Source organism: Rhea pennata, chromosome 28 (genome assembly GCF_028389875.1).
Source record: "Rhea pennata isolate bPtePen1 chromosome 28, bPtePen1.pri, whole genome shotgun sequence".
Lineage (NCBI taxonomy): Eukaryota > Metazoa > Chordata > Aves > Rheiformes > Rheidae > Rhea > Rhea pennata.
This window is the reverse complement of record NC_084690.1, coordinates 3,716,120-3,736,651: the sequence shown is the minus strand read 5'-3', so window position 1 is coordinate 3,736,651 and position 20,532 is coordinate 3,716,120. Positions and strand designations below refer to the sequence as shown.

General features: G+C 71.3%; 3 protein-coding genes across 7 annotated transcripts; 2 read left to right on the top strand and 1 right to left on the bottom strand.

The window, feature by feature from the left end:
• The first annotated feature begins 216 nt into the window (after positions 1 to 216).
• LOC134151823 (actin filament-associated protein 1-like) lies at positions 217 to 7,793 on the top strand. The gene is made up of 15 exons (XM_062596666.1): positions 217 to 314; positions 3,512 to 3,640; positions 3,923 to 4,015; positions 4,124 to 4,200; positions 4,420 to 4,519; positions 4,598 to 4,818; positions 5,011 to 5,190; positions 5,405 to 5,950; positions 6,034 to 6,164; positions 6,289 to 6,409; positions 6,523 to 6,631; positions 6,859 to 7,008; positions 7,094 to 7,254; positions 7,439 to 7,549; positions 7,671 to 7,793. Exons 1-15 carry the CDS (start codon positions 299 to 301, stop codon positions 7,695 to 7,697), a joined length of 2,172 nt encoding a protein of 723 aa, XP_062452650.1. The 5' UTR covers positions 217 to 298; the 3' UTR covers positions 7,698 to 7,793.
• A 443-nt stretch (positions 7,794 to 8,236) lies between these two features.
• On the top strand, positions 8,237 to 15,858 carry FHIP2B (FHF complex subunit HOOK interacting protein 2B). 5 transcript variants are annotated; one of them, XM_062596685.1, is made up of 17 exons: positions 8,611 to 8,727; positions 8,828 to 8,906; positions 9,998 to 10,167; positions 11,018 to 11,122; positions 11,337 to 11,459; positions 11,670 to 11,867; positions 11,949 to 12,145; positions 12,230 to 12,338; positions 12,425 to 12,501; positions 13,025 to 13,214; positions 13,288 to 13,457; positions 13,557 to 13,694; positions 13,791 to 13,881; positions 14,079 to 14,114; positions 14,506 to 14,646; positions 14,733 to 14,833; positions 14,921 to 15,115. In XM_062596685.1, the coding sequence occupies exons 1-17, from the start codon at positions 8,683 to 8,685 to the stop codon at positions 15,024 to 15,026; spliced, it is 2,076 nt and encodes a 691-aa protein (XP_062452669.1). In that variant the 5' UTR covers positions 8,611 to 8,682; the 3' UTR covers positions 15,027 to 15,115. The 5 variants fall into 5 exon arrangements, with proteins under 5 accessions (XP_062452667.1, XP_062452669.1, XP_062452668.1 ...); XM_062596684.1 differs by having other exon boundaries at positions 13,971 to 14,114; XM_062596682.1 differs by having other exon boundaries at positions 13,025 to 13,457; positions 14,921 to 15,858.
• Positions 15,859 to 16,034: 176 nt separating this feature from the next.
• Positions 16,035 to 20,280, bottom strand: NUDT18 (nudix hydrolase 18). The gene is made up of 5 exons (XM_062596878.1): positions 20,273 to 20,280; positions 18,425 to 18,600; positions 18,115 to 18,328; positions 16,672 to 17,277; positions 16,035 to 16,325 (listed from the first exon to the last, which is right to left on the bottom strand). Exons 2-4 carry the CDS (start codon positions 18,578 to 18,580, stop codon positions 16,679 to 16,681), a joined length of 969 nt encoding a protein of 322 aa, XP_062452862.1. The 5' UTR covers positions 18,581 to 18,600; positions 20,273 to 20,280; the 3' UTR covers positions 16,035 to 16,325; positions 16,672 to 16,678.
• Positions 20,281 to 20,532: the final 252 nt, after the last annotated feature.

The following is a 20,532-nucleotide window of genomic DNA, read 5'->3' as shown; positions in this document are numbered from 1 at the left end:
GGAAACTGAGGCACGGCGCGGTGTCCCGGCCGCTCCCGGCCCGCCAGGGCCGCTCCCCGGCCCGGTCCGGGCAAGGGCCCAGGCGTCCGGGCCGCCGCCGTGCCCTGCAGATGGCAGTGGTGCTCCGCGGAGGACGCGGAGCCCTTCCCCGCCCTCCCTCCTCCCCGCCGGGCTGTGCTGGGGGCCCGCAGGGCGTGTGCGAGCCGAGCCGAGCTGAGCCGGGCCGGGCCGGGTCGGGCCGGGCCGGGCGGGCCGGGCCGGACCAGCGCTGCACCGGCCCCGGCGCCATGTGAGCACCATGGCCCGGCAGAGAGGTACCGGGGGGCGAGGGGTGCAGGAGGAGGGGGCGCAACCGGGGGCCGGGGCGGCCGAGCCGGCGAAGAGGGGAAAACAGGGCGAGCGCGCGTGCGAAGGGATGCGGCGGGGTGTGAGTGTGCAAAGCAGGGGGAGGGACAGGGCGTGTGCATGCAAAGGGGGTGCAGCTGGGGTGTGAGCGTGCAAAAAGGTGAAAACAGGGCGAGGGCGTGTGCGAAGGGGGTGCGGCAGGGGCGTGAGCGGAGAGGGTGCAGCAGGGTGTGAGGGGGCAAAAAGGTGAAAACAGGGGAGGAGCGAGCGCAGAGGGGGTGTGAGGGTGCCGGAAGGGGGTGCAGGGCGGGGGGAGAGCGTGCCAGAGGGTGCAGACGGTGGGAGCACTCGCAGAGGGGGTGCAGGAGGGGTGGGAGGGAAAGGGGGAGCACGGGGTGGGAGATACACGTAAGAGGAGGAGAGCAGAGCGCGGGGACGGGGGGCAGCGGGACGCGTGCGGGGAAGGGCGTGAGGATGGCGCATGCAAAGGGGGTGCAAAGAGGGGCTGCGGGGGTTGCTGGGGGCACGGTGCAGTGCTGTGGCGGGGTGAGGGTGCACGTGGCCCTGGGACACCCCAGCTTCTCTGTACCCCTGCCTGGCAGCTGCAAGGGGCACGGTGAGGGCAGAGCGGCCACGGGGGAAATGCTCCCGTCCCCGAGCCGTGGGCCGGAGCCTCCCCACGGCGAGGGGCCTGGAGAGGCCGAGCGGTCACGCTGCCGAGAGGAGAGACTCCAGGCTCTGCCAGGACCTCGCGTCCAGCCTCATCCTCTGAGTCATCCGGCGCTTGGCGAGCGCAGCCCCGAGCGCTGGAGCTGGGCCGCCCTCTGCGGGGCTGCGGGGCGGCCCGGAGCGGCGGCCACGGGGCCTGGGCTCCGCGCCTGCCTGCCCGCCGCGCGCGCGGAGGGCGAGCCGGCGGCGTGCCGGCCGGGCAGCGCGGCACTGGGGGCTCCCACGGCCGTGCCCTGCCTTCGGGTGCAGCGCCGGCGGGCACCGGGGCGCTTTGCTAGGAGAAGTGCGCGGGCAAGTGTGTGCACATTTGGGGGGCGTTTTCCCTTCTTGGCTCCCTCTTGCCACGGAAACCGAGGCAGCTGGTTTTAATCTCCGCTGCGTTTCCTTGGCCCCGGCAGCCAGCGGCTGGCGAGGTGTCAGGGGTGAGCTGCAGACCCCGGGGCGCTGGGCGCCGGCGCCGCTCTGCACAGGGCTGCGGGGCACTGCTGGGCACTGCGGGCTCCCGGTGCGGGCACGCCAGTGGGGATGCGGACACCGGGGCCTGCCGGGGGAGCCCGGGGGAGGTCAGGCGAGCGCAAGATGCAGATAGAGGGCTGGGGGGAGCGGATGGACAGAGATGTCATTGCCGAGGAATTTGGCCTGGGCGGAGGAGAGGGGAAAGGGAGGGGAGAGGAAGAGCCCAGCACACCGGGCATGGGCAGCGGGGGCCATTCCCAGGGCCCCCTCGCCCCTCCGCTCGTGCACTCTGTCCCCAGCTCCTCTCCTGCCAGCCCCTGTCCCTGGCCTCCCCCACCAGCATCCCAGGAAGCTCTGGGACTTAGTCCCCCCCTTCCCTCTCCAGTTTCCAGGGAAATCCAGATGTTTGGGCCCAGCTCCGGTATTGCTCAGCCTCGCTGCCCTGCCAGATGTTTTCGCTCCCCCGGGCAGGGACAGCATGTGTGCGCTCCCTGGCCGGCCGGCCAGCCCTGCCCAATATGCCGGGCTTCCGAGCCTGACTCCGGCAGGAGCGAGCCGGGGGCAGGACGCCGTTCCTCCACGCTCAGCAGCTCCGCACGGGCTTCTCCCACGTCCCTTGCAACACACGTGGGACCAGCCGGCTCCATCGTCCCACGCCCGCGAGCGGAGCAGGGCGCTCCCCCGCCCGGCCTCACCGTGGCCCCGCTGCTTCCTTGGGGGCCCGGCGGTGTCTTTGCCCCCTCCGGTTGGGCACGGCCTGGGAAGGGCTTTGGAGGTCACTGGCTCTGTGTCAGCCGGAGGCATCCCGGATGCAGTGATGCAGACGGAGCGTGGGGATGCCTGCCTTGCGCAGGGCACTGTGCTGCAGCCTGGGGCATCCTGGAGGTCACCCCGGCGGGACGGGAGGATGGCCACGGCCACGGCTACGCTGCAGTTGACCTGACCCTGGACCTTTTCCAGGCGGGAAATTGCAGCTTAGCGTAGGGGGAAGGCAAGGAGGGACTCTCCGAGTGGAGCGTGGTGGCTTGGGGGCAGCCCGGAGGAAAGGGCCAGTGCAGCCCCGTGCCAGGAGGCAGTGGGTTTCGACAGAGGGTCTGCAACGTTTTACCGCAGCTGGGAGCAGGCAGCAGAGCCCGGAGCAGCTGGAGAGGAGCGATGCAAACCACTTCCAGATGCACAGCAGGAAGGAGCCGGGGGAAGGCGGGCAGCGGCCTGGGGGGGGGCGGCCGGCCGGCCACCGGAGGGGCCGGGGGCTCTGCCAGCGTGGGAAGGGTGCACGGGCCAGGGGTGCACAGGGTGCCTGGCTCCCTTGGGATCGCTCGGCAGGGCTGGGGCTCTCCAGCTGGACCCTGCCACCCCAGCGCTTGCCGGGGACGGAGGCTCTCCCTGCCCACGGGAGCCGGCACCGGGTGTGTGCTTGGCATTTTTGGCATACCCTGAAGCAGCCTCCATCAGCTGTTTCCTCTTGGCGTGCCTCCTCCTCCTCCTCTTCCTCCTCCCCGCCGCCGCGAGCACGTGGGGTGCCGGCAAAGGAGCCGTGCTTTGGGCCACCCCCGCGGCCGGCCGGGGCGACGGGCCCCAGCCCCTGGCTCCTGCTGCCCCCGGGGGCCGGGAACAAGCCAGCTCTGTGAGCAAGCACAGAGGGGCCTTCAGCGCCGCGGGGCCTCGGTCCCCCCCGTGGCTGCCCGGCCCCGGGCGCCCCCGGCCCCATCAATAGCGGGATTGTGTGGGGTGCCGGGGCAGGTGGCGGTGGCGGGGGCACGGCCGGCTGGCACGGGGCAGGAGACGCCACCGCTCTCGTCCCTGCTCCTCGCTGTCGGAGAGCTCTGGCGCGGGAGCCCCCCGTCGCCTCCGTCCCCGTGTTGCCCCGGCCTCGTCGCTGGCAGCCAAAGGAGGTGGTGGAGGGCAGGGGCAGGATTGCATCCCGGCTGGCACCCCGGTCGGCGCTGGCCGCGAGGGGACGCGTCCGTGTCCCCTGCAGATCTGGACAGGCTGCTCTCGGACCTGCGGTCCTTCCTGCTCATCCTGGACCGGGAGAACCTCAGCGCCACGGCCCAGGCCAAGAAGAAGTCGGTGGCCGACCTCCTCCGCAGGCTGCAGAGCCCTGCGTGTAAGCGCGGCCGGACGGGTGCACGGGTGGCTCGGGCAGGGTGCAACAGGGAGCTGATGCTCCTCGGAGCACCGGGACTCTTGCATCTCCCTGCCTCTTTTCATCCCAATTTCTGCCAGCTCAAAGCCTCTGGCCGGGAGTCTTGGATCTGCGCAGAAGGGGTTGCAGGGTGGGGGGGTGGCCACTGGGCCGGTGCCGGCCCGCAGCGGCGTGTTTGGAGCAGGACGGTCCTGCACGGGGCTCCCGCCGCTCCCGGGCTGTGATTCTGCTCTCCCCCCACAGCGGAGGACGCCGAGTACATGATCATGCGCTGCCTGGCGCCGTCCTCGGGGACCGGCAGCCTGCAGGGCCGGGCCAGCCCGCGGCCCCGGCCAGGTGAGCGGTCGCGCCGCGGGTCGTGGGGTCTCGCCCGGGGATGCCCAGCTCTGCGCCGATGCTGCAGAGCGGGGAAGGGCTGCTGGTAATCCTGCTTTTCCCCCCCAGGATCTGGGACTCCGGATGCGCTGGGAGGGAGAGCGTGCGAGTGCCCCCCGGCCAGCGCCCCGAGCCCGCCTGGTGGGGTGAGAGCGGGCGGCGCGGGGCCAGGGGTGCGCGGGGGTCCCTCCCGCGGCGCGAGCGCCGGGACGGGGCGCGCGAGGGTGTGAGGGACGGGGACCCGGCCGAGCTCCCCGCGCTGCAGCCTCGCTCGCGCCGAGGGGGCGCGAATGCCGGCCCGGGGAGGGCGCAGAGCGGGTGCAGCCCACGGGCTGCTGCCTTCCGAGCACCTGGGCTCTCCGCAGAGCGAGGCGCCGGGCGTCCTGCCGCACCTCCGGAGCCCGCCGGCCGAGGACTCCTACGAGGAAGCTGAGCCCGTCCGCCCGGGAGGAGACGTCGGCTCCGGTGAGCATCCCGACGCACCCGGTCCCCGGCACCCCCCGCACGCCCGGCGCCCTGACACCGCCCCTCTGCCCCCGCTAGCAGGCGGCACCGACAGTGACAGCAGCCACTACGAGTCGTACGGGGAGGACGAGGAGTGCGCGAAGGACCGTGCCCACTACCTGCGGTGGCCGCCGGCCGCGGGCCCCGAGGCCGAGCCCCCGGCCCGCCCCGAGGCCCAGCTCTGCGGCTTCCTCTGGAGGAAGCGCTGGCTGGGGCAGTGGGCGAAGCAGCTCTTCGTCGTCAGGGAGCACGTGCTGCTGGTGAGGGCCCGCACGGAGGGGGGAGCAGGACCGCCAGCCCCGCGCCGCCTCCCCGCCCGGGGTCCGTCCTCCCAGCCTAAGCCCCCAAATCCCCGGACAGCCCCCGTCCCAGCCTGGACGCCCCGCTCCGTGCCGCCGGAGCACGTCCCCGGCCCTGGCCGGGGCTTACGCACCCCCCTCCGGCCCCCGCAGTGCTTCAGGTGCGCCAAGGACCTGCAGCCGCTGCTGCAGCTGGACCTGCGGGGCTGCCGCCTCGCCTACAAGGCCAAGCCCGGCAAGAGGATGCAGCACGAGCTGAAGGTGACGGGGACGGCCGGCGAGGCCCTGGTCATCGGCTTCCAGAGCCGGCAGCAGGCCGAGGACTGGAGGAAGGTTTGGAGGTGTCCCGGCCCGGCAGAGCTCCGCGCGGGCGGGAGGCGGGGGGAGCGCGGAGAAACGGGGGCAGAGCCTTCCCCGCGGGAAGGGCTGCGCGCCGCGGGCGGCCGCCTCCGTGCCCGGCTGCCCTCCCGTTCCCGCGGCGCTCGGCGCCTCGCTCTGCCCCGGCGCGCGGGAGCCCGGGGCAGCGACGCTCCCGCTCCCTCGGCAGGTGATGGAAGAAGCGAGCAGCGGTTCTGCCGGCGGGCTGGCGGCCCGCAGCCTCCCGGCATCGCCCGCCCCGCGGCTCGGCACGGTGAGTCTGGGAAGCCGAGGCGCGGCGGGGCGCGGGGCTGCGCCTCCGAAGCCGAGGGGCGCGGGCACGGCTCAGCCCGCCCCTCTCCTTCCCCAGGCTGCCGCCCCGCGGCTCGGCTCGGCCTCGGACCGCTCGCCGCGGAGCCCGGCCCGCGGCCCGCGGCGCGGGGCCGGGGCCGGCGACGGCGAGCGGGGCCGTCCCCGCGGGGGGGAGCCCGGGGGCGGCGCGGCGGGGCCCGGCGGCTTCCTGGCGGTGCGGCTGAGCGGGCGCTGGCAGCGGCTGTGGTGCGCGGTGCGGCAGGGCGCCCTGCGCATGTTCGCCGAGCCCGGCGGCGCCCAGCGCCCCGTGTGCGCCGTGCCGCTGGAGGGCTGCGAGGTGACGGCGGGGGGGGCCGCCGCCAGCACCCCCCGGCCCCTCCGCATCCGCCTGGCCCAGCGGGGCAAGGAGCTTGCCGTGCTGGAGGTGAGCGCCCGGCCGCGTCCCCCGCCTGGGGGTCCCCGTCGCCGGGACCCCCCTCAGCCCGTCCCCCTTGTCGCGCCGGCCAGACCCGCTCGGACGAGGAGAGGGAGGCCTGGCTGAAGACCCTGCGGGCCCGGGGAGCAGCGGAGCCGGGCGGCGAGCGGAGCCCCGCGGACAGCCCGAGGCTGGGAGACGCCGGCAGCTGCCCAGCTGCGGGGTACGGAGGCAGCCCCAGCCGCGGGGCGCTCGCGGGGCTCCCGCCGTGCTGTGCCGTGCTGTGCCGTGCCGTGCCGCGCCATGGCTGCCGGCACCGACGGGCTCGCCTCCGCTCCTGCTTGCAGCGGGCTGCTGCTGCGCCGCTTCCCGACCCCCAACGCCTACATGGACGACCCCTTTGGGCAGCTCCCGCCAGCCGCGTCCCCCGGCCCCGTCTACTCCAACGCGGAGCGGCTGCAGCAGCTGGTAACCGCCGCCGAAGCCTCTCGCCCACCCCGGGCTGCGAGCGGGTCCTGGTGAGGGCTCCTGGCTTGCTCCGTGCCCTCGCCGACGGGCTGCTCTTGGGCTTCCTCCCGCAGCAGCAGAGCTTGGACTGCGCAGCCCGCAGGCAGCACAGGAGACCCCTGTCCGCTGTGCCCACCGGTGCCTGCAGCAACGCGGCAGGGAGGGCCGTGCCCTCGCAGGCAGGTGAGCGGCGCCAGCGTCCCGTGGGGCACGGCTGCCCTCGCCGGGGGGGAGCAGGCTGCGGCTCCGGTTGGCTCCGCTTCGGTCGCTTGCTTGGGGCAGCCCCCTGTGCCTGGGTGCACCCCGTGCAAACCGGCCCCGCGCGCTGGGCTCGCTGCGTCCCAGGAGAGGACGCGGTGTCCAAGAGCACCGCGCCACGGCCACCCTTTCCTCTGCCCTTCCTCCTCCAGCATCCGCTGCGCCCCGCCTGGGCAAGGCTGCCAGCCAGCAGCGGGTGGAGGTGAGCCCGGAGCTCAAGAACAGGGATTTCTTCCGGTCCCAGCGCACGCTGACGCTCCCGGAGAGGAAAGGGGCTCGGGACGGCTTGGATTTCCTCATCGGTAGGACTGTGGCAGGGCCCGGAGCCCGTGCGTGGGCGAGATGCGTGGGGCTGGCGTCCTTGCAGCGTCCCCGGCGCCCTTGCAGGGAAGCGAGCGTTCCCCAAGCTGGAGGAGAAGGTGGGCCAGCTGGAGAGGGCCTGCCGCGGGAAGGGCAGGCTCAAAGCCGGCTCCGAGATGAACCTGCTGGCCATCGGCAAGTCGCTCAAGGGCCACATAGCCGCCACCGCGAGCTCGGCCGGCTCCGAGGTAGGGGGGCCGCGGCGACGGGGACCGGGGCAGGCGCAGCCACCGGGGCGGGGGGGGGGGGGGAAGGATGCGTGGGCATAGAGGGCGGCTGGAAGGGCAGCGAGGTCTCTCTCGGTTAGGGGTCGGGCTTAGGGGGAGCAGGCGTCGCCCTCTCTCAGCTCCCCCCGCGCGGCGTTGCCCCCAGGGCTCTTTCCTCACGCCGCTCCTGCGGCGCACAGCCTCCGCGAAGAGCGCCCTGAAGCGAGCTCCCTCCGCGGTCACCGGCGAAAAGGGGAAGGTGCTGCAGAAGAGGAAGGTATGGCGGGGAGCGGCACGGCCCGGCGCGCGGGCAGAGTTAAGGTGACCGGCACGCGGCGTGAGGCCGCCGGGATCCAAGAGGCCCTGCCGGGAGGCGCCCTGAGCCTGCTGCTTTCCAGGAGTGGGAGATGAAGTCTGCTATGTGACCAGCGCCGCGTCCCCGGGGGCGGCGTCCCCCTCGCGCACCTGCCCTCCCGGTCCGGGCGGCTCTCGGCGCGACACTAACGCTGCACGTGGATCGTGCAGGACCAACTTGGTATCCGTTTTTCTAACCATTGGTATCAACACTATAACTACATGTATCTATTTTTTATATATATATTTTTTATATATATATATATATATATATATATATAAAAAGCTTCCTGTCTGTGGGTTTCCAGTGTCTCTGCAGCGGTGCTGAGGGAGGGCAGCCCTGCCACGGCCTCGTGCCCGCCGCGGGGCCGGAGGGGCCGGTGGGCTCCTGGGCTGGCACCGGGCCCTTTCGGCGCCCGGCCCGCTTTCCGTGCACTCCTTTCACCACGCCGCAGCCTCGGGCTGCTTAAAAGCAGCCGGGTGGTGTTTGTTTGTAATCGTAGAAACGTTTTGTAAGGATTAAAAACCCCGCACAAACGCGGTCTCTACCAGGCTGTGTCGCGGGAAGAGGCGAGCTGGGCCGGGCCCCCGAGCAGCGGGAGAGCGGTCGTCTCATTCCTCTCGCTGCACGAAGGAGCACGGCACGGCGGTGCTCTGACTCGCCTCCGCACGGCGAGCGCGGGGGTCTCCCCCCTCCCGGTGCAAGGTGTGTGCGGGGGTCTCCCCCCGTCCCAGTGCAAGGTGTGCACGGGGTCATTCCCCATCCCCGTGCAAGGTGTGCACGGGGGTCTCCCCCCACCCCGGCACGAGCCAGGTGTGCACGGCGGGGGGGGTGTCGCCCCACCCCGGTGCGCACCCCGGCTGCACCCGGGCTCCTTCGGGGCCCCACGGCCTCCCCCCCCCCCCCGCCCCGCGCCTTTCCCCGCCTCCCCGCGCCGAGCCGCCCTCCGCGCACGGCGCCGGGCGGAGCCAGCGCCGGGGGCGGGCAGCGGGGAGCGGGGAGCGGCGCCGGTACCGGGCCGGGCCGGGCCGGTACCGGGCCGGGCCGGCGCAGCCATGCTGAGCCGCCTGGGCGCGCTGCTGCAGCAGGCGGTGGAGGCGGTGAGCGGGGCCGGGGACACGCGTGGGCCGGGTACACGCGGGGCCGGGGAAACGCGGGGTCGGGGCCGGGCACCCCTGACCGCGGCTCCGGTGTGCGCAGCGGGAGCCCAGCGTGGACCTGCTGGAGGCCTTCACTGAGCACTGGAAGGGCATCACCGGCTACTACCTGGAGGCCACGGGTGAGTGGGGGTCCGGGGGCAGGCGCCGGCCCCAGAAACAACGTCCTGTGCCCTAGGAGAAGGCTCCTGCGCCTTAAAGTGGGCGCCTGTGGCCTGGGAAGAAGGGTCCCGTGGCCTGGGGAAAGGGTTCCCACGCCCTGAGACAGGGTTCCCGCACCCCAGGACTGGGGCCCATGGCCTGGGGAGAGGGTTCCCACGCCCCAGGGTTGGGTCCCATGGCCTGGGGACAGGGTTCCCACACTCTGGGACAGGGTTCCTGTGCCCCAGGAGAAGGGCCTGTGTCCTGGGACAGGACCCCACGTTGCAGCAGGGCCCAGGGACCGACCCTAGCACACTGCCTTGCTGCAGCAAAGCCCTTGCCCTGCTCCCGGGCACGCAGCGCCTGGGCATGGGGCAGCCCTGGCGTGGGTGGGAGGCACAGCCTTGCCCGGTCCTGGTCCCCTGCAGCGTGGCTGGGGCCAGTGCGGCTGCGTCCCCGAGGGGGAGCTGGGTGGTTGTTTGGTGCAGACACTCCTGGAAGCGTCTCCAGGCTGGGGCAGGTCTCTCCCCAGGTGCACGCTGCCGTCCCAGGGCACTGAAAACAGGATCTTGACTGCTTCACAGACTTTCCCCAGCAGGAATTTGGCCGCTGGGCCGTGCCGGAGGCTTTCCCAGGCTGGCGCTGCATGCTGCAGAGTGCTGGAAAACCCCTGCAGCCCCGGCAGCCGCTTGGCCCCAGCCAGGGACTTGGGGGAGCCAAGTAGGCCCCGAGCAGAGGAAACAACCTCTAGTCCTGCTGGGACTCCACGAGGATGTTGCCATCTAGCGTCGCCAGCATTAATGGCCTTTGTTTATTGGGAAATCCAGGCCCAAAACATTTTGGGTGTTGCACACCGGAAGCGGCACCCAGAGGACGGGGCAGGTCGGGAGCGGGCGTGAGGCCGCGCCGCAGCGCTCGGGCGCTTCCCGGGATGTTCCTGGCCGCGCCGAGGCGGGATGCTCCCGGTCGCGCCGGGTTTGCGCTGCCTTCCCGAGCCCCGCGCGCGGGGACGCGCGCCGCGGTTCGGAGGGGACCCCGCGGCTCGCCCCAGCGCCCGCGCTGTGTTTGCCAGATGAGAGCACCCCGGCGAAGGACACCGACATCCCCTGGCGCCTCAAACAGATGCTGGACATCTTGGTGTACGAGGAGAAGCAGCGGCCGGCGGGGGAGGCCGGGCCGTGCTTGGAGTACCTGCTGCAGCACAAGATCCTGGAGACCCTCAGCACGCTGGGCAAAGCAGAGGTACGCGTGCACCCCTTGGGGGAACCTTTCTTTGAGGGTTAACCCCCAAAACCCCCCATACTGCAAGCACCCAGGGCCTTTTGCGGGATCCCTTCCCCATGGCTCACAGTATTGCTCGGTAGCTTTAGCTCTAAACATCTTATATCTGGGTGATAGGCGCTTGTTGAGTCTGGCACAGTATTTCTGTGAGATCTTCGGAGTGGGAGTGCCCTTTGGGGGCTGCATTGCCTGGGACAAGTGCCCCCTCCTGCCCCTGCTGGGGTGATTGCGCCCGCTCGGTGCACAGGCTTTTGAACGTCTCCTGTGTCTCTTGGATGCGGGTTTACGTGGAGAGTGTTTCTCAGCTGTGCAGACTGCAGTGGGAATTTACACCACTGGCACATCAGTCCTGTGATTTGCAGGGCACTGTGTTTTTAAAAAGACACCTCTCAAAGTAAGTACAGCCTGGAAATAACAGCTCTCCCAGGCTCTGTTACTAATAATACCGTGGCTTCCTATAAATAACCTTTTATTCAAACAAAGGAAAATGGTAATGGTAGAAGTATTTCTCTTCGTTTTGTATTTTGGAAATGTATGCTAGCCCCCTGGTTGCTGTGAGGACTTGCTTGTTTGGGGTGCTGGATTTTAATTCCCTGGTGACAGTGCTCCAGGAATAACACAGCGGTTGGATAATCCCACCACCGTTCCTCTGCAGGAGGGCTGGGGAGCTCAGGTCAGACAGCTTCTTGCGAGGCCCTTGCGCTCAGCAGGGCTGCAGGCTGCCTGGCAGATTGGGGGCAATGGCAAGGGTATCGGGCGCGTAAATAGGTCAGCGGGTGCTTGCTGACGTCTCTGCTCTCCTTCCTTTCAGTATCCCCCCGGGATGAGGCAGCAGGTGCTCCTCTTCTTCAGCAGGGTCCTGGGGCAGGTGCAGCATCCCCTGCTGCACTACCTGAACGTGCACCGGCCGGTCCAGGTGAGCGCCCAGAAACGGCCGCGCTCGGCACGCTGCGGGGCCGGGGCTGGTGGCAGCGTTCCCGCCGGCGCCGATTCGCCCGGCCCGGCCGCTGCTGAGGGAGGAGCAAACGCTGGCCTCGTCCCCGCCAAACCCCGGGGGGAGCGAGGCACCGGGCGCACGGCTCGGCTCGGCATGGCCCGGCTGCCCTGCCCAGCTCCCCACTCTCCCGCAGAAGCTGCTCCAGCTCGGCAGCGATGCCCTGGGCTCCGGCACGGAGAAGGAGGAGGTGCAGTTCGCCGCCGTGCTGTGCGCGAAGATCAAGCAGGATCCCGCCCTGCTGATGTACATCCTGGAGGTGCGGAGCCGCCGGGCCCCGCGGGGCTGCAGGATTGCCCCTGTGGTGCCCAGGCTGCTCCGCAGACTTCGTGGCGTCGCCGGCCTCAGGGCTGGATTCGGCCCGAGTCCTTTCACATGCTTTGCATTTCCCTGGGCTGCAGCCCTAGGAACGAGCTGGAGGAAGGCTGCGGATAGGATGCTTTACTGCTCCTCTTCCTCTCTCCGCCAGGGCAAGAGTCTCCTGAACGGGAAGAGGCCGGCAGAGCTGCCTGCCTGCCCCGAAGGAGAGGGTGGAGAGCGTCCGCAGGGAGCTGCAGCCGGCGTCCCCCCGGCCGGGGAAGCCGGGATCTCGCCCGCAGCCGAGCCTTCCCCGCCGCGGCGGGAGAGCAACCTCATCACCTCCTTGGTGGGGCTGTGCAAGAGCCAGGTAGGGGGTGAGGGCCGGCCCCGCTTGCAGGGCGGACGCGCACGGTTGCTTGACGCTGCCTCTCTCCTCTTCCTCTCGCAGAAGAGCCGGGTCGCACTGAAAGCCCGGGAAAACCTGCTCTTCCTCGTGGGGCTCGCCCAGGAGGCCGCCGCTGCCCGGCTGGTGCAGCGCAGCGCCCTGTGCCAGCTGGTGACGGAGCACCTCTGCGACCTGTACTGCGCCGTGCCCGCCTGCACGGACCCCGCCGACATCCTCGCCCTGGAGAGAGCCAGCTGGAGGTGCGGCACGGGCTGCCCGAGCCCGGCGCGCCGACGGGGAGCTCGGGCCCCGCTCCAGCGCCCACGGCCGTGTGCCCCGCGCAGGTCGCAGGGGGACACTGGCGGCGGCGGTGCCTTCCCGGGGAAGGAGAGCCTGGCGGCGTTCTTCGGCTGGCTGGATTACCTGGACGAGCTGGCGAGGGACGCGCACCCGGTGAGGAGCGCCGAGCCGGGCGGCCGCCACGCGCACGGGGAGCCCGCCTGCGCGCGCAGGGGCTGAGCCTCTCCGCTCGCCCGCAGGTGGTGGCGGACGCCGTCACCGAGGCCGTGTGCGAGAAGCTTTTCCGGGGCATCCTGCAGCCGCAGCTCCTGGAGATGTGAGTGTGCCGGGGGGGGGGGCAGCCCCACGGGGCTCACCGTCCTGCAGGCCGGGCTGTGGGCATGGTTGGGGCCGGGGCAGAGAGCGGAGAACCGAGGATGCTGGAGAAACCTTCAGTGGTCCATCAGCAGGTGCATGCCCACCCGCAGCGCTTGCCGCCTCTCCTGCGGTGCTGCTGCATGCCGGCCGCGCCGGAGCCCTGGCCCGCAGCTCTCGGCGTGCCGCTGTGCCGTGTTAACCGCATATTCCCACGGAGGGACGTGAATCTCACCAGCCTGGCACGGAGTGTTTGAGCCAGCTGGAGAGGTGGAGCAGGGCACAAAATACCAGCAGGGAGAGCGTTTCTCTGGCCGTGGTGCAGCAGAGACCGTCTGGGGCGAGAGCTCCTGGGCTCTCCCCCTGGCTTGCTTGCTTCGGCCTCGTCTGCGCCTCCGTTTCCCCCCGTAGCTAAGGGAGAGCGTTCCTGGGCTGCTTCGGAGCACCCCGCTCCGCAGCATCCATCGTCGCGCTGTCGCCGGCAGGTCCGAGCTCGCCATCCTCCGGGCGACGGCGCTGCTGACGGGCACGGTGCGGCAGGTCCGGGCGCCCGCCCTGCTCCGCGGCCTCGTGCTCTTCCTGCTGGGGCCGGAGCGGCAGCCCGAAACGCCGGGGGCCTGCCCCCACCTCCTGCGCGCCCAGCTCATAGAGCACTGCAACCACCTCTCCGACGAGGTGAGCCCGCCGCCGCCGCCGCCGGCTCCCCCTCGCCGCCGCGGCGCTCACCCGCTGCCTCTGCCCCGCGCAGATCAGCCTGGCCAGCCTGCGGCTCTTCGACGAGCTCCTGCGCAAACCCCACGAGCACGTGGCGTACAGCCTGGCGCTGAGGAACCTGGAGGAGCGCGGCTACCTCCAGCGCGGCCCGCCGGCCCCGGAGGAGCGCGGCGGCCACGAGCCCGACCTCGACGAGGACGCGCTGTGAGCGGGGCGAGCGCCGCGCCGTGCCGTGCCGTGCCGTGCGCGCCGGGGGGCCCCCGCGGCTCCCGCCGGGCTCACGCGGCTTTCCCGGCCCCGCAGGGAGCTGGAGGAAGACCCGTATTTCACCGACGGGTTCCCAGACGGCGGCTTCCGGAGGGTGGAAAAGCCTCCGCTTGCGTGCCTGGGGGGATCGTCCCGCTCGGACGGGCAGGGCCACGCGAACGAGGTTGTGAGCAGGTAGGGCCCGTCCGCGAGCCGCGGCGGAGAGGCGGCTGCGTGGCCGCGCTGCCGCCCCTTCCCTGCCCTCCTCCTCGGCGGCTGCTCCCCTTCCAGCTTCCTGTGCCTGGTGCCCGAAGAGGCCAAGACCTCCTCCCGCGCGGAGGAAGCCGCGTACGACACCTACGTGCACGACGCCCTGGGCACGGTGAGTACCTGGCGGCGGGTCCCCGGCCGCCTCCGCGCCCTCCCCGGCTCTTCGCGCCCACCGCGGCCTCCTGCTGCCTCGTCCGCCAGGTCCAGGCGTGCCGCGCTAACGCGGCCGCGTGGGGCTGGCCGCCGGCGCCCCGGCCCCTCGACGCCTGCCACCCCGAAGCGGCGTTTTACGAGGGACACTTCCTCAAGGTGCTCTTCGACCGCATGACCCGCATCCTGGACCAGGTACGGGGCGGACCTGCCCGGGGTCTCACCAGGCTGCGTCGCGGTGGCATCGCTGTTCTTAGCCCTGCGCCCCCCAAGCTTCGCAGTGCTGGCAGGGTGGGTGGGAGCGCCCCGTCCAAGGGGTCCTGGCGATGCCGTTGGGGCAGGGAGGCCTTGCTCAGGTCTCCAAGGCTGAGAACGGGACCGGCCCCCCCGAGGCATCCTTGGACCCCCGATAGCAGGGGTACAATTGCGGGGGGCCTCAGCACGGGCTCCCGGGCCGCTGGGCGCTGGCGGCATTTGCAGACAGACTCGTTCTGCTCACCCCTCCCGAGCGCTCGGGTGGTGGGAGCGGGCTGAAACCCCCGTGGGGGGGCACCAGCTCCTGCTGAGCATCGTGTGCGTGTCCCAGCCCTACAGCCTGAACCTGCAGGTGACCTCGGTGCTGTCCCGCTTGGCCGCCTTCCCCCATCCCCACCTCCACGAGTACCTGCTGGACCCCTACCTGAACCTGGCGCCCGGCTGCCGCTCGCTCTTCTCCGTCCTCGTCCGGGTAACGTCGCCATCCAGGCTCGGGGAGGGGGGAGGACGCCCCTCCGAAACCGGGGCTGACCCTTCCCCGCCACGCGCCTCGCTTAGGTGATCGGGGACCTCATGCAGAGGATCCAGCGCGTGCCGCAGTTCAGGGCCAAGCTGCTCCTGGTCCGCCGGCAGCTGATGGGGCTGGTGCCCGGAGAGCAGTAAGTGCCGGCGGGACGCATGCCCGGGGTGAGGGGACGCGTGCCCTGCGCAGGGCGCTCAGCACCGCCCGGCTCGCTTCCCCGCAGGATCGACCACGCGACGCTCTTCAAGGGCGTCGTGGTGCTGGAGGAGTTCTGCAAGGAGCTGGCCGCCCTCGCCTTGGTCAAGGTCCCGCTGGAGGGGCCCGCCTGAGCGCGGCCGCTGCCCAGCGCCCGCTCCCCTGGCGCGACCTCCTCGTCCGGGCTGCGGTGGCCTCCGGGGACGGCATGTCTCGAGGGTTGGCAAGCCCGGGGCCATCGCCAGGCTGCGGCCACGCTGACCCAAAGCAGGCGGGATGCCGGCCCGGCTCTACAGCCCTCTCGTGGCTCCTGCACGCGGGACGGCGGACTGGCGCCCGTCCCCTGGGTGCAGCGGGGCAGCGGGTCGCGAGGCCAGCGCTGTCCTCCGGTGCGCCTGCTTGCCTCGCCTGGCACCTCCCCGAGGCCGGGCACGGCCGTGGCAGCCCTGCACTGGCCTCCTTTGCACCCAAGGCGCTGGCACAAGAAATCGGGTGGAGCGGGTGCTAAATCCCAACTACCTCCCAGCTCAGCTGGAGGCGCTGCCGCCCGGGCCCAGGACCGGCCCCCGGGGATGCGGCGTGCTGCTTTTCCTGGGGGGGGGGTCTTGCCAACCACTCAAACCTCGGTACAACCTTTTTGGCAATAATACTACGTGCGGGCAGGCGCTGCCCTCCCGCGACGGATCGACCGGCTCCCAGCAGGGCCGTTAGCTGCTCGGCGCGGGGTCCCGGCGGGGGTAATTACACCGCCCCGACGGGGGTAACTCGACCTCCGCCGCTCCCGGGCACCGTGTGCGCGTTGCTGTGTGTGCGCTTGGTTGTGGCTCCTGCCCGTGGGCGCGAGGGGCCTCGCGGGGACGGCACCCTCGAACCGGCCGTCGGGTCCCCGGCTGCGGCCGGGCGCCGGCTGTGCCCCGCGAGCGCCTTGTCTCTGCCTGCTGCAATAAAGCCGTGAGCTCAGCACCGCGCTGCGCCTCTTCCTGTCCATACGGCGCCGTCCCGGCCCCCTCCAGCGCCCGGGCCCCGTCGCCTGCCGGGTGCACGTTTTGCAGCCCTGCTCTCCGTGCACCCCGCTTGCCCTCCCCACCAAACCGGGCATCCTGTTCCCAGCCCCTTTCAATCCCAGCAAGGAGCCACATGGATGCGATGATGCAATGGCCCTTTTTATTCGCCTCTGGTTTGCTCCCAGTGCTCCCCCACCCCCTGGCAAGGACACAGCACCCCAAACCATCCCGGTGCATCCCGGGGCTCCCACAGCTCCACCTCGGAGGCTGCCTCCACTCACCCGTCTGCAACCGCTGTCCCCAGTTCAGAGGTGGCTCGGAAAGCCCCATCGAGCTTCGTCCCCGTCCTGGCGAGCGCAGGGGGGTGGAGAGCAGCCCGTGTCCCAGCGCTGCCATCATGCTCCCCCCCAAGCCCTCGGAGCTGCTGACCTGCGATGCAAAAAATCGGACGCGCGTGAGCTTGGGCACCGGGCGAGCGGGGCAGTCCCCGGAGAGCTGCCGGCGCCGAGCCGCGCTCCGGCAGTGCCCCGACGGCGCAGCCGGGCTCCGCTCCCAGCGCCTCGCGCCGTGACTCAGCCGAGGAGCCGGTGGCTGAGCGGAGCCGGCGGCGAGCGGCCCCAGCGTGGCGCTTTCTCCCCCCCCTCCCCACCGCACGGCTGGATGCGGCCAGGCCATCAGGGCTCGGGGAAAGGGTCGAGGTGCAAAAGGGACCCCGGGACAGCAGGGTGCCGCCGCCGCCCAGCGCAGCCCGCGCGCCCAAGCCCTCGCAGCCTACCTGGGAGCTAGCTGTAGACGGGCACCACGGCCGCCGCGCGAAGCCGCTGCGCGATCCTGCCCTTCAGGCCCTCCTCCTCCACTCGCCACCAGCAGAAAGCGGGGCCCTGCAGCTCCGGGGGGCCGGCGCCGGGGCTGCCGGCCGGGAGGCTCAGCAGCACGTTGAAGCAAACGCCGTCCGCACCGCCGGCGCCGCCGGCGCGGTGCTGCAGCCCCAGCAGCCCCAGGGGCGCGGGGCTCGGCGGGGCCAGCGGCAGGCAGTCCCGGAGCAGCCGGAGCACCGGGACGCGCAGCCCGCCACGGAGCTCGGAGGCGGCCGTGCCGCAGGCCGTCACGGGCAGGTGGGGGGTCCCGGCCGTGCTCAGCAGCACCCACAGGTCGCCGGCGTCGCTGGCGAAGGCCACGAGGAGCCGCAAGCAGATGAGGGCGCAGGGCAGCTCCTGGGGCAGCGTGGCGGGGTGCGAGGGGCTGCGGCGGTAGCGGGCAGCCAGGTCCAGCAAGGGCAGGATGTCGGGGGCTCGCAGGGGCAGAGCGGACAGCTCGCCGGGCCACCACGCGGCCTGCAGCGACTCGGCGTCAGCATCCTGCAGCGTCTTCAGGGTGCCGCCTGCGGGGAGAAAGGCACCAATACCCCGTCACGGCACCGGCGGGGATGCTGAGACCCCACCACGGCATTGCTGCGGGACACCAATACCCCGTCACGGCACCGGCGGGGATGCTGAGACCCCACCATGGCATTGCTGGGGGACACCGATACCCCGTCACGGCACCGGCGGGGATGCCGAGACCCCACCATGGCATTGCTGGGGGACACCGATACCCCGTCACGGCACCGGCGGGGATGCCGAGACCCCACCATGGCATTGCTGGGGGACACCGATACCCCGTCACGGCACCGGCGGGGATGCTGAGACCCCACCATGGCATTGCTGGGGGACACCGATACCCCATCACAGCACTGGTGGGGATGCTGATACCCCACCATGGCATTGCTGGGGGACACCGATACCCTGTCACGGCACCACTGGGGATGCCGAGACCCCACCATGGCATTGCTGGGGGACACCAATACCCCATCGTGGCACCGGCGGGGATGCCGAGACCCCACCACGGCATTGCTGGGGGACACCGATACCCCATCGCGGCACCAGCGGAGATGCCGAGACCCCACCACGGCATTGCTGGGGGACACCGATACCCCATCGCGGCACCGGCGGGGATGCCGAGACCCCATCGTGGCACTGGTAGGGATGCCAATGACCCATCACGGCACTGGTGGGGGACATGGATGCCCCATCACAGCACTGGTGGGGATGCCAATACCCCGTCACGGGGCTGGCAGGGGACACTGATACGCCACTATGGGGCGGGCAGGGGACACCGACATGCCGCTCTTCCCCAGGGCGCAGCTCGCGCGCGCATGCCAGGAGGTGGAAGGACGCACCGGTGGGACGCGCGAGGAAGACGAAGCGGATCCAGGCCGGCCCTCGCTCCTCCAGCGCCAGCAGGGTGAGCGGCTCGCACTCCAGTCCCGTCTCCTCCCGCACCTCCCTCCGCACGGCCGCCGCGATGGTCTCGCCGGGCTCCATCCTGCCGGCGGGCAGGTACCACTTGCCCCGGCACTCGGGCTTGGCCTCCTGCACCAGCAGCACCTCGTCCTGCAGAGGGAGGCAGGGAGGCAGGGAGGCAGGGGCGCGCTGCCTGCGCTGGCCCGGGCGCGGGGCCGGGCAGCGGTCGCGGCGCGGGGCGCTCACCCGCTCGTTGAAGAGCACCGCCAGGACCACGTAGCAGGCGTTCCTGCGCAGCCGCGCCGGGCCGGCGGGCCGCGGGCAGCAGTCGTACCTCTCGGCCACGTCCCAGCCTCCGCCACCGAGCACGGTGTCCAGCTCCGCCGCCGGCGCCTCCCCCATGGCGCCGCGGCCCGGGCACGCTGCTGGGCGGACGGGAACCCTCGCGGCCCGGCTCAGGGGGCCGCCGGGCTCAGGGGCGGCGAGGGCACCCGCAGAGCGTGCAGGCGGGGAGCCCGGGGCGCGCGCGGGGACGGGGGGCAGCCCCGGAGCGGCGCCTCACTGGGCTGGAGGATGCAGTAAGGGAAGGGGTCTCTCGTCTGCGGGGCGCACGGCGAGGTGCAATAGCGGAGGGGGTCGCCAGGCTGCGGGGTGCTGTAGGGGAAGGGCTTGCTAGACTGGGGGACGCCCAGAGCGCCGAAATACGGGAAGGGTGTGCTGGACTGCAGGGTGGACGGAGGGATGTAGTAGGGGAAGAGCTCGGCAGCCTTTGCGATGCAGGGAGGGGTGCAATAGGAGAAGGGCTGGCTAGACTGCGGGGTGCCCAGGGGAGCACAGTAGGGGAAGGGCTGGCTGGACTGCAGGCCGTACGGGGGGAAGTAGTACGAGAAGGGGTCGGGAGGCTTCGGGATGCACGGAGGGGTGTGATACGGGAAAGGCTTGCCGGACTGGGGGATGCATGGGGGCGCGCAGTAGGGGAAGGGCTCGCTAGACTGAAGGGCATATAGAGGGCTATAAGGAAAGAGGTCGCTAGACTTCGGGATGCACGGAGGGGTGCAATAGGGGAAGGGCTGGCTCGACTGCAGGATGCATGGAAAGCTGTAGTAAGAGAAGGGTTTGCTAGACTGGAAGATGTAGGGGGGAAAGGGCTTGCTAGACTGGGGGATGTAGGGGGGAAAGGGCTTGCTAGACTGGGGGATGTAGGGGGGAAAGGGTTTGCTAGACTGGAAGATATAGGGGGGGAAGGGTTTGCTAGACTGGGGGATGCCTGGCGGGGCATAGGAGTAGAAGGGCTCGCTAGGCGGTGGGGTGCATGGAGGGCTGTAACTAGGGAAAGAATTGCCAGCTTGCGGGGGCCAGGGTTGGCTGGACTGCAGGGTGCTATAGGAGAAGGGCTGGCCAGAGTGTGGGGTGACTGGGGAGAAGCATTTGGGGGAATGTGGGGTGTGGGGGGGCGTGCTGGGTTGCAGGATGCAGTAGGGGAAGGGTTTGCTAGACTGCAGGGTACAGAAGGGGAAGGGTGTGCTGGACTGCAGGGTGCAAGGCGGGAAGGGTTTGCCGGACTGCAGGGTGGAAGAGGGGAAGGGTTCGCTAGGGTGCAGGGTGCGCAGCGAGGCGCAGTGCAAGGGGGCTTGTTGGGCTGCAGAGTGCAGTAGGGGATCGGCAGGGTGAGAGAGGGGAAACGTTTACTAGGCTACATGGGGGGCACAGCAGGGGAAGGGCTCGGGGGGGCTGCAGGGTGCACGGGGGGCACAGCAGGGGAAGGGCTGCAGGGTGCACGGGGGGGGCGGAGCAGGGGAAGGGCTCGGGGGGCTGCAGGGTGCACGGGGGGCGGAGCAGGGGAAGGGCTCGGGGGGCTGCAGGGTGCACGGGGGGGGCGGAGCAGGGGAAGGGCTCGGGGGGCTGCAGGGTGCACGGGAGGGCGGAGCAGGGGAAGGGCGCGGGGGTGCAAGGTGCAACAAGGGATGCAGCAGGGGAAGAGCTCGGGGTGGGGTGCAACGTGCAACCGGGAGGACTCCTGGGGCGTCCGCACCCCCCCCCCCCCGTCTCCGCCGCGCGCATGCGCAGAAGCAGCGCGCACCGCCCCCGACTCACCGCGCGTCCCGAGCCTCCGCCGCGCGCGCGCCGCCAGGCAGCCCGCCCGCCCCTCTCGCCGCCCATTGGCCACCCCGCGCGACGAGCTCGCTGCCCATTGGGCAGCGCCGCCGTCACTCCGCCCGCCCGCAGGCGGGGCGGAGCTTAGGCCTTGAGGGAGTCGGAGGTGGCAGTGGTGAGCACTGCGCATGCGTGGCGTCGGAGCCTGCGTGGTGCAGGGCCGGTGTTGCGCAGTGCATGGCGTCATACATCGCGTGGTG

Coding starts and splice junctions, on each gene's coding strand:
- NUDT18 (XM_062596878.1), bottom strand. CDS start 18,580: ATGGGGGAGGCGCCGGCGGCGGAGCTGGACACCGTGCTCGGTGGCGGA. Junction 18,329..18,424: donor CGGTGCTCTTCAACGAGCGG/GTGAGCGCCCCG, acceptor CTCCCTCTGCAG/GACGAGGTGCTGCTGGTGCA. Junction 17,278..18,114: donor CTTCCTCGCGCGTCCCACCG/GTGCGTCCTTCC, acceptor TTCTCCCCGCAG/GCGGCACCCTGAAGACGCTG.
- FHIP2B (XM_062596681.1), top strand. CDS start 8,683: ATGCTGAGCCGCCTGGGCGCGCTGCTGCAGCAGGCGGTGGAGGCG. Junction 13,458..13,556: donor GACCTCGACGAGGACGCGCT/GTGAGCGGGGCG, acceptor CCGGCCCCGCAG/GGAGCTGGAGGAAGACCCGT. Junction 14,115..14,505: donor TGACCCGCATCCTGGACCAG/GTACGGGGCGGA, acceptor TGCGTGTCCCAG/CCCTACAGCCTGAACCTGCA.
- LOC134151823 (XM_062596666.1), top strand. Junction 3,641..3,922: donor CAGGCTGCAGAGCCCTGCGT/GTAAGCGCGGCC, acceptor CTCCCCCCACAG/CGGAGGACGCCGAGTACATG. Junction 7,550..7,670: donor AGGTGCTGCAGAAGAGGAAG/GTATGGCGGGGA, acceptor GCTGCTTTCCAG/GAGTGGGAGATGAAGTCTGC.